Source organism: Papilio xuthus, unplaced genomic scaffold (assembly GCF_000836235.2).
Source record: "Papilio xuthus unplaced genomic scaffold, Pxut_1.1 DF825752.1, whole genome shotgun sequence".
Lineage (NCBI taxonomy): Eukaryota > Metazoa > Arthropoda > Insecta > Lepidoptera > Papilionidae > Papilio > Papilio xuthus.
Window position 1 is genome coordinate 62,097 of NW_013532897.1, and position 14,036 is coordinate 76,132.

The 14,036-nt window shown below is 37.6% G+C and overlaps 2 protein-coding genes across 2 annotated transcripts in view; one reads left to right on the forward strand and one right to left on the reverse strand.

Moving 5' to 3' along the window:
- The first annotated feature begins 549 nt into the window (after positions 1-549).
- On the forward strand, positions 550-2,600 carry Tctp (translationally controlled tumor protein). The gene is given in 3 exon segments (NM_001312023.1): positions 550-648; positions 862-1,120; positions 2,186-2,600. Coding segments are annotated over 3 exon segments (519 nt in total). The 5' UTR covers positions 550-620; the 3' UTR covers positions 2,418-2,600.
- A 2,043-nt stretch (positions 2,601-4,643) lies between these two features.
- LOC106125884 (carboxypeptidase N subunit 2-like) overlaps positions 4,644-14,036 on the reverse strand; it is a 195,490-nt gene continuing 186,097 nt past the window's right edge. The window contains exons 5-7 of the mRNA XM_013323292.1: positions 11,543-11,602; positions 5,471-6,922; positions 4,644-5,386 (exon numbers count right to left, since the gene is read on the reverse strand). Of these exons, the coding sequence (XP_013178746.1) occupies positions 4,895-5,386; positions 5,471-6,922; positions 11,543-11,602 (2,004 nt within the window). The 3' untranslated portion in view covers positions 4,644-4,894. The remainder of the gene's footprint in view (positions 5,387-5,470; positions 6,923-11,542; positions 11,603-14,036) is intronic.

The following is a 14,036-nucleotide window of genomic DNA, read 5'->3' on the forward strand; positions in this document are numbered from 1 at the left end:
TAACAAACTTCATAAAAAGTCGTAAATATGGAAATTTAACGATAATTTACGATACGATAATTTATGCTAGGTTAATATTTAGCTTCACTTAAAACAGTAATCTCCCATCATTTACGTATGATTAAAGAAAAAAACATATGAAACTAACTGAAGATCATACTGAATATTAGAAAATAAGGTATTGGAATTTTCGTAATTGTAAATGAATTATAGAGAATGGCTCTCTAGCTCTTGATAAGCAGGCTAGGTCAAAAAATATTTTTTAATTCGACACACTTGTATATTTTACGAAGGAAGGGAAACACTATAGAAAATAAAAAGTGAACAAGTAGAAATAACGTAATTAATTTTATTACTGAGTCACCGACTTTATTTGTCTCATGATTAGAGAAAGTAAGTCATAAGTTTTTAAATAGTTGCAATATAATGAGTTTTAATTTTGTCTCATTTCAGTTTTTTTATCTATGTGAATAATTTTGAATCTGTAAACTGATGTACATGGCAACATTAATCCTTTTTTAAATTCTCTCTTTCTTTTTTTAGCCCTTTCCGGTGAAGTTCTTGGGGCTGGGAGCCGTAGTTTCGGTTTTTATTATTTCCATCGCCTTTAATCCACAAATATGAGAATTTATAAGGACATTATTACCGGTAATTATAGTTTAATTGATGCGGTGAATATATTGTGCATATTATTTTAGTGATAAATGATAAAAATGTCAAAGTGATTGTTTTGTGACATCTTGACCAGTGATGTATCTTACAATTTTATGTGTAATTCTGCCACATAGGCAGTAAAGACAAATGCTTAATTGTATTAATAAACATATTGTAACATGGTATTGTGATTGTATTTTGTTTTAGGTGACGAGATGTTCTCGGACACGTATAAAATGAAATTAGTTGACGAAGTGATCTATGAAGTCACCGGTAGATTAGTGACAAGAGCACAAGGCGACATCAAAATTGAGGGCTTCAACCCCTCTGCTGAGGAAGCAGATGAGGGCACCGACAGCGCCGTGGAGAGCGGTGTCGATATCGTACTGAATCATAGGCTAGTGGAAACATATGCCTTCGGAGACAAGAAGTCCTACACATTATACCTTAAAGACTATATGAAAAAGTGAGTGTTATACCATTTTTTATGCTTTTTATATAATTTAAACTGCAATGCGAAATAATAGTGACATAGTGAATGTAGTGAAAGTTAGTGCGCTTTCTAGAGGACTTACGAAATGTCCGTACAAGCTACAATTGATTGCAAGTGTTACAAAGCTACTGCTATTGTATAGGGTACCATATTGTTTTTGGACTATTTACATTGCACTATATACTTAAAAAAATAGTTTTAGGAACCACAATATACAATTCAATTTTATTGTGACGAAAATTGTTAAGGTTACTTATAGTGTCCTAACGCTGAATATACATTTAGAAATTAATATGAATGCAATTCAGAAAATGTAGTTTCAACATGTCTGATGAACAGTTTTATGTAGTTAGACTTAGTCATGGCCAGACAGATTTGTCATGACATGCTTCTCAGTCATGTAAGTAAGTAAATGCAATAGAATTTTTCATGTCTTGTCTTTACTTAATCTTTGAATTATATCTTATGTGTTAAGTCATAAGATAAAATGTATTTGGCATGTTTACAATGACTTCGAAGGAATGAAAATTATTATGGCCTGCAGCAGTTATGTGGTTTAACATTGATCTCATAGTTTTTAGAAAATGTATCTCAGTATATTAAAATTGATTTTTAAACGAATTACGTCTTGCATTTAGTGATTTTGATCTAACACTGTTCAGGTTTTTTAAACATTTTTTTTGAATATTGTATTTGCATCATCTAATACCATTGAGTGATTTACATATCACTCTGTTGGAGCTTTTGATGCTAAATCAAATAACTTTAGTGAAAAAACATTCATTTCTATAATGTTTGTTCATGAAATGGAGATGACATACAAATTTAATTGGCTTAAATTGTTTTAAAACTGGATTTGTTCCTATTATGTGGACAAGGTTATGCAATAAAAGTGTCTTAGATAGAAAAATCCAATTTTTATTATGAAGATGTGAAAAAATAATAATTTTGTTAAAAATATATAATTCATAATCTAAAGATTTGTAGATATTTGTTATAGGCAATATATAACCAATTTTTTGTTTCTTTAATTTTCAGATTAGTTGGAAAATTGGAAGAGAAATCTCCTGACCAAGTAGATGTATTCAAGACCAACATGAACAAAGTGATGAAAGACATCCTAGGCAGGTTTAAAGAGCTCCAGTTCTTCACTGGTGAATCAATGGACTGTGATGGCATGGTCGCCATGATGGAATACAGGGATATTGATGGAGTGTCAACACCTATCATGATGTTCTTCAAACATGGCTTAGAAGAGGAGAAGTTCTAACTGCGGCTCTAATATCGCTTAGGCAAAAACTACTCATAATATTCCAATTTTACAACACAGACGCCTAAACTCATTTTTATTTATTTTTGTGATCATGTCTGCATTCTGCTGCTCCCTATCACAAGGCTGAACAATTTTGTAAAAATAAATGTTGCATACTATAAATAAATTAATCTACATTTACTTCCATACTTTTATTGACCGTTTTACGATTAATTCTCTTCATTGGAAATTGCTGACAAATACATGTTTGTGCTATTTGGTGCCATGTGCCGAGTTTCTAAGATATTTGAAAATCTATATTCCTACGAATCGCATGGCAGACAATAGATGGTGCTGTTGTGTAAAAATTGATGTGGTCCAAGTTTTTAAACAGGGTAATAGATGGCGCTGAACTCATAAGTAGAAGTCGATTGTTTTTATGTAACAAACGCTTCTTGTAAAAGGTTCTTTGACCAAAAACCATAATAATTTTATCGTATGTAGCTGTTAACCGCATCTGGTTTCAATACTTCAGAACATCTGGCAATGTTAATGAAATAAAACAAAGGGTAAAATTTGAGGTATGTTATATTTATCGAGTTTGTATGTATGTAGGTAATAACTACAATAAAGTACAGAAATGACTGATGCCCTATTACAAATGTGAGTACACTAATCACAATTTTCAATATGTATTTATTACTTGTATACTTCGTTCGGCATCCACTAATGCATGCCTTAATTAATTTAGTCTTTAATTTCTCCGTCTTCACATTAAAATAAAAAACATCTTTTTAATATGTTAGATACAGATATATGTTGAGGTTAACAATAGTTGCCCATTTAATTTGATCGTTCGCCAATAACGTATTGACATTAAGGAAATATACGAATTTCTTGAATCTATGTTCTTTTAAACAGACCTTATGAATCGGATACAAAATACGAGCGTTATTTTTTGGCGAACACAACTTTGTTTATTGATGAACGATCAAATAAATCACGTATTGAAATTGTTTTAACATACTTTGAAATTAATTTTATAGTCATGTTACAATAAAACTGGGGAAATGTAGTTCTTACCGTGGTACAATACAATTAAAAATTAATATAAAATGTGCTTAATGCATGAACTTACAATTTAAGTAGAATTAACAATGCGTTCATGAGGTCAATAACAGAGTGTAAAATACCACTAGAGTAAACCTATAGTCAAACAAATAATTATATTATTAGTGTACATAAAGTCCTAATTTGTTTTATACGACTGTACTGGTATCTATTTGGCAAAATTCAAAATATATGTTAATCATCCTGTATGTATTTATAATTTTTAAATAATTGTATATCTGGCAATACTTAATTAAGGCTCTCCCCTAGCAGTACACCATTACACTCTAAGGATTAAATGACAAAGGTTAATAAGTGTTGACAAGTGAAAGTTTAAAAACATACTATATTAGGATTGAGCATTACGAAGTGACCGAGACGTGACAAGATTGCAAAGTGGTGCTTTATAGTTCATAGCTAATCGATATGACCGAGGTATACCACTGCCCAATATTTCATACATGTCAGTCATCTCTCTCATTGCTTTAGGAATAAATGAGTTAACGACATGTTTTTGTATTGTTCTCGCAGTGGAAACTCACAGTCAATTTAGTGTGGACATTAACAACAGATGGTAACAGAGTCGCGACATCATGTAAGTTTGTCAGTCCGAATAGCAAACAATACAATATCAGAAAAAAGTATTTTACGATTACTTTAGAAGAACAAGATCGTATTAAATTTTATAAATATCTCAATATAAATATATTTACATTCGTTAATTTCTAATATTCTTTTTATATTGGTGTCTTATTTAATGCTTATCAAGTCATCTATAAATAAAACGTTACATTAATAGGTTTTTCTTATGGAATGGTTTTGTACAAAATCAAATACAATAAATCCACTATTGTGGGGCAAAAACAAAATACAAGATCACATGATATAAATGAAAAAAAAATATAGGGGAGGTGTTAACTAACTGCCACAACCTCCTTTACCTATGCTTATATCGACTAGCCTGTACATTGTACGATCGCGGTCGGGTCGGCAGAGCATAGCCGCTGCGAGCGCGTCCCTCAGGGCAGAGGCATGTGCGAGTGACAGACCTGCACATGCCATGCCTGCTACCCGACACATCTCGTCTCCAGTGAAAGTCAAACTTTCAAACGTCTTCCCGCTCCCCTTACATTTCATTGAAAAATAGATCCCTCACTACTTAATTATAATTTACAAATAAGGTACTCTCTTATTAAAATGAAATACGATTCAGGATAGTCCTCACTGGTCGTACGTACACCGGACCCGACACACTAAAGTCACTAACCGCTCTAGAGCTCTACGTCCCATCACGACTTAGTTCATCCATAGAAAAACATAATGGAATGAAGATTTATTGCTAGAATTACAAGATCACAAACGGTTTAAAAGTTCTGTGCGCGCACTCAGCAGTTGAAGGTGTTGGAGTGTGTGCAGGCACGAGCGTACTCCCCCGTGCGCCCGTAGCCTTCCGTGATGACGGAATACTCCGGTTCGCTGTAGTCGGGCATCTCCCGCTCGTAATCCCGCTCCCTCTCCCGGTCACGGTCCCGCGGGAACCCGATGATGGTCTCCGAATTGCGCAGGTACCCGTTCTCCTGCTTCCTGGAGTAGCGGGTATCAAGGTTCCGCTGAAAGTTCTCCGGATGGCAGACGACACCGTTGCGGTTGTTTTTTTTATCCGGCAAGGAGCGGAGGGAGCCGTTGTTGAGATGGTGCGCCGGCGCACCGTTGTTGAGCGTCATGGGCTGGTGCGGCTGATGCGCGCGGCTGTCGCCGCCAATGTAGGTAAACCCGTTGGCGGGCATAGTGCCGCCGCCTCCCGAGCGCGGCGGCCGGCGCGCGGAGCCCTGGCCGCCAGACATAAAGAACACGCTCGGGGAGGCGTAAAGCTCTAGCTACAGTTCCGTTACCGGTATCGTCCTGAGGCTGGGGGTGTGCGGGGGCGGTGCGGGGTACTGCGAGGGGTGGATGCCGCGCACTATGCAATCCTCCTCGGTCGATATCGGCTTGTGGTATTCCAGGTTTTTGCGCCCCTTGTTCCATTTATAATCCTTCAGTTTCTCAGGCATACTCTTCCTGCATCGGTACAACATGAGGATGATAGCCGCGAAGGTCGCGACGGAGACCACAACGACCACACAAATGATGGTTTGCTGCCGGGTGTCGTGCACGATGCAACCTAAGTCTTCAGCGTTTAATGTCTTCAAATATTTATCCTTCAAGTTGTCAGGGCTCGCGCACTGGATTTGGGTGAAGTTACTCTTCTCGTTTAAAAGCTCTTGCAGCCATCGCATATGGCAGTCGCACTCTATAGGATTATCATTCAAGTCTAGTTGTCTTAATTCTTTACCTATAAATATGGTTTCACTTAGCGTTACTATAGCATTATCTCTTAAAGAAACATGCTTAAGCTTCGGCAGCCCTAATAGTGTACAATCTTCGATAACCGATAACTTTTTATTATTGGCTAATATGACGGTTTCTAAATTTACATTATCTTCGAAGGCGCCCTTCTGAACGCGTTCCAGTAACGTAGCGCCGGTGATGTCCAAAAGTTTCAAGTTCTTGAGACCTTTAAACGAATGGCTTTCTAATTCTAAAAAATCATTCTGTCCTATGTACAATTCTTCCAATCTCGTGAGACCGGACAACTGCTGCGTGGGCACCACATTCAATCTATTCCCTAGAAGATTAAGACTTCGTAATCCTGGTAGACCTCTGAACGCGTTCTCACTAATATTTGAGAGTCCAGCTCCGTTTAGATCTAGTACAGTTAGTCTGTTGAGGCCGGCAAAAGCGTCATCAGGCAGAGAGGAGAACGCGTTCAAGCCGACGTGCAGCTCGGCGAGGCTCCCCAGCAGACTGAAGGAGGGCGTCGGTACCGAACTCAGCTGATTGTCATCCAAGTAGAGTATCCTTAAGGCGGTCAGTCCGGCAAACGCTCCTGGCTCTATTCGAGATATACTATTCTGGCCTAAGTTTAGTTCCTCTAATCTCGGCAGCGTCGTGAATACTCCGTTATTGAGCTCCTCCAAGTAGTTTCTTTTTACATTAAGAACTGTCAAAGAGTTGAGCCCTCGGAAGGTCGTGTTAGTGATGGATGATATTTTGTTATTGTTCAAATGCAGCTCCTGGAGCTTGCGCTGGTAGGCGAAGCTGTTTGTGGGGATGTTGACGAGGTGGTTGTGCGAGAGGTCAAGGTGCTGCAGCTCTGCGTAGAACTGCATGGAGCTATCGATCGTTTTGATCTTGTTGTTGCGGATGATGAGCCGCTGTATGGAGGGATTGAGGGCGATGGGTAGGACATCCAGTCGGCTCTCCTCGCAGACCACCACTAGCGTGTCGTCGTTGCAGCTGCAGCCGGCGGGGCAGTTGGCGAGCGCTGTCGCCCCGCTGCGCCACGACAGCAGCACTAGCGATACTAACACCACCTGGAACGTGAAATTATTACGTTAAAACGTGACACACACAATGCTACAATAAAAATGATGCATCGTAATATACACTACAGAATTGTAGTAAAGGGAAGGAAGAATAACAGTTACTGCTCTTAGTAATAAATGCAGCTTCTTTCTAGTTTCCAGTTATTCGTTACGTTCACGAGTTGCAACATACCTTATAAATCGGTTCATTATATAAACAAGAAAATTTATGAATTATGCACATAAAAGTTGCAATAATATTTTGTCCACATTATAAAATGTATTTCTATTAAGGTCACGTTCCGATTAAACCGGGAACATCAGCGATGTATTAAATAAATTGATGGCCTCTCCATTATAAAATAAAAGGAACGCAATGTAAGGCGAAGGAAGTACGCCGGGGCGGAAGCAAAAAAGATAAATAGAGTGGTATTGGAATGAGAATTTTGCGCAGTTTTAATTTATTAAAATGTACTCCGGCGAGGCGGCCGCGGTAGCTTCTTTCCTTCAAAGACCCGGTACTTTTATTACGTTTTCCGCTTTCAGCAATTAGCGCTGAGACGCGAGCGCCGACTTGATTTGACTACGGAGTTGTAGAAAGCTCTTAATGCTGTTAGAGCGCGACTGCAGATGGATGCAACACCAACAATCTCTTGCTTTACACAAAGAAGCGACTTTGCAGCGTAAATAAGTTTACAACAATCGCACGGAGCTGCTAAACGTAAATTCAATTGCGAATCCTTGAAGACATCGACCGTCTAGGTAGAGCTGGTACTTAAAACTAGCCAGTAATCGTCTTCTCAAATCTCTTTATTTCTAATGAATCTTACATTTTTTATGCATTACTTCAGTACTTTTAGCAAAAAAGAATAAATGTAAGAGGAATAAAATAATATGGACGAGAGCTTTGACCAAAGAGGCGTATTAATAAAATGCAGACACATAATTGCATAACACGTATATGTTAAATAACATGTTATATACACAATATATTATAAAAGTATGCGACTGACAGTTGGGCTATCAATCGCCAGACATGTAAGCCGCCTATGTCAGACTCCCCTGTCATGCGTCAAGCTCGATCGTTGGCTTTGCGGAAATTTTTCGACGCGTTACCGTGCGCGTATCCATTGTGTCTACGAGCGGATAGTTTGGTCTGGCACAAATCATAATCAAAATCCTATATGCAGGTCATTCGCAAACAGCGGCGCGCTCGTTTCGCCCCCTGTCCCGGTGAAATTTCCGCTAAAATCCAATAAAGTGACCGGTCGGGACGTTCGCCCGATTCCGACGTTGTTTTATGAACGTTGCAATGTTTTTTTAGGATTAATCCGGATCCTATATCCGTTACTACGAGGCTGTGGGGCGGCGGGGAACTATTCCGTTGGTTATTGGATTTCTATTCGTAAATTATTGAATTACTGACATGTTGTTTGCTTTGCCGTTAATCTACGACCGTAGAAATGTATGGGAGATACAATATCACTGTATTTGAACTGCACGAAGGGTTCCTCTGGTAGGTTACATATTCGGGTAGGAAATTTTACGTAAATTTTGGCTAAGATCAAAATTATATAAAAATTACTGATTTATAAAGTTACTCGTCTACATTACCAATATATTTCGATGCCATATGTAAGTATTATACGATGCAAAGATGGTGTAGGATGCGGTATGTAGTCACGAGGAGCCCGGGGCCGGAATAAAGCACAAAAGCTCACAAAGAGGCCTAAAAACGTGATAGGGCGCTCGTCGACGGCGGCGGCGGATAGCTATGCAAATCGTTCAATTGCGGCCGCGAAGAGTGAATAGCGAAATGTCCACGCTATACATAACACCGTGTTGTTTCATATAATAAAAGTCTGTGATAGAAAATGGAATTATAAAGTACGAGTATCATTTAGAAATTTCCTAGACTAAAGCAACTTACACTATCTTAACTGACGAAGCTATTTTGAACACCATGTGAAGCTTTTACTGTGAGAAATACACACTGCTCTTCTGTCGTTACAATACTTACAATTAGCAAATTTAAACAATTTGTACAATCTTCAAATACAACCCGTTCGTGTCGGACATTGTAGGCTCTTTATTCAAATTTTCGAATGAATTCTACGGGATGTTGATTAAAAATGCGAGCGGCGGACACCACTAGCGGACGGGCGTCTGAATTACAAATTGCGTTCGGAAATTGGGTCGGCAGACATTTAGAGTAATGTCATATTGTTATTAAAATCGTGTCCCTCTCAAGAGACTCGGTTTTTGCTTGAGATAATTAAACGACGCGACTGAATAATTAATGAAATTTCAAGTTGTACCAGTAATTTCAAGTTTTATCTAAATATAAAATACCAAAGTTGGTAGACCGCTAAAAGTCAAACTAATTTTGTTTAGTCCAACACTACAAGAATACGTAAGCGCTGTTATAAGACAATTTTTCCATCAATTTTGTGTCCGTCCGTAGTTCACAATTGCGTAATTAAATGGTTTGTACTGATAGTAATTTGTCGTGTGTACCTACTAAGGTACATTTGCATGGCTTCATTTACTTGACCCAGTTAGTGGGGCGTACACTCAGGTGTTCAGAAGTGGGCCGTCTGTCCGCACATCTCTACCTCACTACCTATCAATCATTAGTTAATTAATCGAAGAACTCTTGAGCGTGTGCAGTTCAACTAAGACATACTTCATTAATATACAAAGTATAGTGTGTAGTGTGTATTGTGTACTATAATTACACAATATATTTTAATGATTGTGTAATGTGTAATTATTCTGAAGATTTCAAATTCTATTTTTAAATGTACACAAATCCGTCAGTCAAACATATTGTAGTTTAAAAAAAATACATCCTGTATTTCTATGAAACATTTTTGTAGTCGAATCATTTTTTTTTTACACTGTACATGGTGAGACTTGTAACCAGTGACTAGTTTGCTAATAGATCGTTCGCGGGTCCCGCTGGCACGAGCTCGTGCGGCCGAAAAACAATTTTAAACAATTCCGCCTCGAGCCGTCGATGCGGCAAATAAAAACGCTCGCCGCTCGCACTGACGGTTTCACGCGCTATTAGACACCGCGATAGGGTTGCAACGTATGGAAAATTGGCACGGAATCATTCAATATTTGTTTAGATTTTTTACTGTTTAATAACCGGTTTGTATGGAATTGACAAATGATCAAGCATATGAGCTCATACAAGCCATCTAACACAACTGGCACTTTGATGTTATCTGTAGATGTCAAGAATTTTAAGCGAACGTTGCGACTGGATAAAAGTAAGAAATATTGCTTGCTTAGATGCTTTCATAAAATGTCGGCAAGGAATTAAATTAAAAATAAATACTAGGAAAATAAAGTTTTCGAAATTGTGTTGAAACTATCCGATTTTTTTTATTTCTTGTCGTGTTTCCGATCATCGTTGTTGCAGCAGCCCTGTGATTATCGGAACGCTTCATTTGTGCGCGACAAACGTCCACCAAATGAGTGGCATTATGTAGATTCCGTACCTGTGCGCAGCCGCGCAGCAAACTCCCCGCAATCCGCCTCTTAATTGCTGTTCACGCGTAAATACGCGAATAATTCGAGTGCAGCTTTCGTTACGGCAATTATATCGACAGATTCCACATCCGATTATGTTCGTATTGTCATCCGATGTGTAACTGTTATTAACGCAACGTATCGATGTTTACATCGATATTTATTATCGATGTTTACATCGATTGAAACCTTAATTAAAAAAATGATAGTTAAGGATGGTCTATGGGTAGTTAAACTGGTAGGCAAATAACACCTTTAAGAGCGTAATAATTATTGGAATTGTGAATGTTAAATATAAAATTTATTTTATACGTAAACATAAATTAAGGGAAAGTTTACGATCTGCCAAAATGGTGCTTATAAATTTTGCTGGACGTTAAATGCAAATGAAATGGCAGAGTAGGTATTTGGTTTCTGAAAAAGTATTTAAAAAAAAACTGAAACAGTCTGAACAAAAGAGTGAGGCGGGTTTGTTGCTAATTAATAGAATCGATAGGCTATTTCTATTTTAAATAGCATTTGCAGTTTATTTATTCTGAGAATAGTGAATAAGCGTTTAAAATGCAAATTATGCAAGATGAGGAAATCTAGCATTGTTTATTTTGCTGCTCACGAAGTTATCTGATTTTATAAATAGAAAATAAGATTACATTCGATGTAACACGATAAAAATTAATTAAATTAGCATCGAACTAGCGAAAGCCCACGACTTTGTCAGCACAGACTTTAAGAAATTAAAAAGTAGCCTATGATATGCCTGCGTCCATCGGCTAACTTCCCGTCCATGTGTCATCAAAATCGGTTCAGTCGTTCCTGAGATTACCCGGAACAAACGCGGCTTTGCGAACAGATATACTGACGGACCAACAGACAGACAGACAGATAGATTTTTTTGTATATTGATTTTTCGTTATTAGCTACGCAAATTATCATAATTACGAAATGTTAATGTTTATCAAATGGGAATTGGAGGCCATATTAATTAAAAATTCACGTAAGCCGGCTTTTTTGTTTTGACATTTGCTTAAGCCCTTACCAGATACATTACTTTGTGAGAATTGCTAGTTAATATTATGAAAATTTGCTTACCATACATGAATTTGATGTGACGAGTTCAGCGATCTGTCGTACTAAGCGCAGTGGTGCCATCTGTTGAGGAAAGAAAAACAGTCGTTTATTATTTGCTCGAAATTTTATTCATGAAGGTATAAAAAATTAAAAGGTAAGGAGAACGTAATTTAAGATTATTTATTGTGTTGCTAGGTATTCGTATTATGGCAAATTATGTGAAATACGAATTTACACAAGAACAAGAATGAAAACTTAGCTAAGCGCAGTCAATTACGTGACGTAGAAAAGTCCGTCAGCGAATAAAGAATTCAATATAATAGGTAGTTATTTCATGAAAGGCAATCACCAGTGGTCGGTTAACGATGGCAACTTTCTATATTGTATGGAATCATATAGAATGTAAATTAACACGTTACATTATTGATTTTAATTAGTTTCTTTGATTAGGATTAGAAATATATACGATCTCTCATGATCTCTTTACTATACTCTCGCGTCTTCCAAGTATATGTACCCTTATGGTTATCGGTTTTAAATTTGATCATTAATTTATCAATAATCTTTACGATATACGGAGAGTGAATAGACATTTACTAACTTAGAGCGTACCGTCTTTTGCCCACATCATCACTTAAAATCAGGTGAGATCGTGGTCAAGCGCTATCTTATTCGAAGAAAAAACTGTTTCATTAGAAGCTAACTGAATATATATACAAATAGGATTATTAAAATATACATTTTATAATAAGTCAATTAATCGTAATTGTGAGAAGTAATAACTTATTTAATATTTGAAGACATAATTCCCATTTCCCTCGCTGACGAGCTTCGAAAGGCTCAAATGGTCGAAACGAACAAACAATGGGCCTATTAATAGCATCCAATGTAAGGAAATATGAGTGCACATGTCGGCTTCCCACAAGGCGTGTGATTACGCCATTAATGTGGGAGCCGTGTTTATAACGATTTCATTATAGTGCGCACAATTTGACATAATTGCGGAGGGTTCTGCGCGGGGTCGGGGAGCATTTGCAGTAGTTTATAGCATGGGTTAGTCATAGCTTACAATTGCACAGATGGTGCATTGTCTTTGTTATATGGGCAGATCATATATTCAATAATATGTTCACAAAAGTCTAATTTTATTTGTGAAGAAAATTTTATTAGGTATTTCCGGCAGTAAAACTTTATGATATAGTTCATGGGTTACGCAGTTTGAATGTTAAGTGTCCTGACTATTTACAAATCTTTAAGGGATTTTCAGGTTGTTCGGTACAATACCGTATTAATGATGGTCATTTAAAGCATGAAGTGAACATCAAACAGTCATTAAGCAAGTTGAAGTATTAGTGGAACTAGATGACGGTGTCGCAGCCTTTTGTTTTTCGCTCGTCCCAGAGCCGCGGCCGGCCGTCTGAATGGCAACATTGCCGAATTGTTGGCAACTTTCAGTTGGCTCCAGTTTGCGGTCGCGTCGCCGCCCATTAGGACAGTGAGCTGGCGGTATTCTACGCTAAAAGTAATTTGCGACGTCACTAGCCGTTGCCTCGACCCGCTATTTACAAATGCGAAACAAAATGCCGGTAATGACGGCGCCAGTTTCGCTAAAAACTAAATGCTTCTCGCCATTTCCCCGAGTTCGAGCTTAGTGTGGAAGTGAGACGATTTTATTTCTATCCTCTTCCCTTTTAATTACAATATTATTGCACTCATGTTCTTTTTATTTAATGGAAATGTTTGTTATTTAAATTTTACGTCTGCTCTTTATAAATTAATACTTTTCTATTACCAATTTGTATTTATAGGCAATGAATGCAGTATTAAGGAAAAAGTACAAAACATAGGGCGTTACATCGTATCAAGATCCATTCACGTTCATTGGCCCAGAAGACGACGTTAGGGCAGATAAGAAGAGGAAATACAACATTCTATTTGCCACCCCTACATTCCAATTTATTTAGCTACTTCGCCCCGCGATGCCTGATTAAAGCCACATGCCTTTAGAATTTGATATTCGGCGAACAACTCGGGATTCAATTTCGGCTGTCGGTTCAGAGGAGTCAGATTTTTAGCTCGGATTTCTGCTCAACGAACAATTTCGAGTCGTTCTCAGACATCGAGAACACTTTATCGAAAGCTTTTATAGGCTTCGAGTAATTAACAAACAAAATTTGACCAATTTAATTAAAACTGTTTAAGTTAAGACGCTCTTTTTAACAAAAGCCTTTAAGCTTATTACATAGTAGTGAAAAGGGAAGTGAAATTATTAACAAATATTAAAAATAACAAAAGTCAGAAATCTCCTATTTATATTTCCCAAAGTATAACTGTATCGATGATAAGAATAAAGCTTTTCCTTTGCGATTTGAGAAGTAAAAGGATCTCTTGTATCAGTTAAGTGGCGCCTTGTAGTCGCCGCGCCGGGTCATCGGCCAAGCCATGACAAAGGTTACGGCGTGACAAAGGTTACGGCCTCAGAAGCCCGGCGCTGAGAGCCTATTGTTTTGCTTCT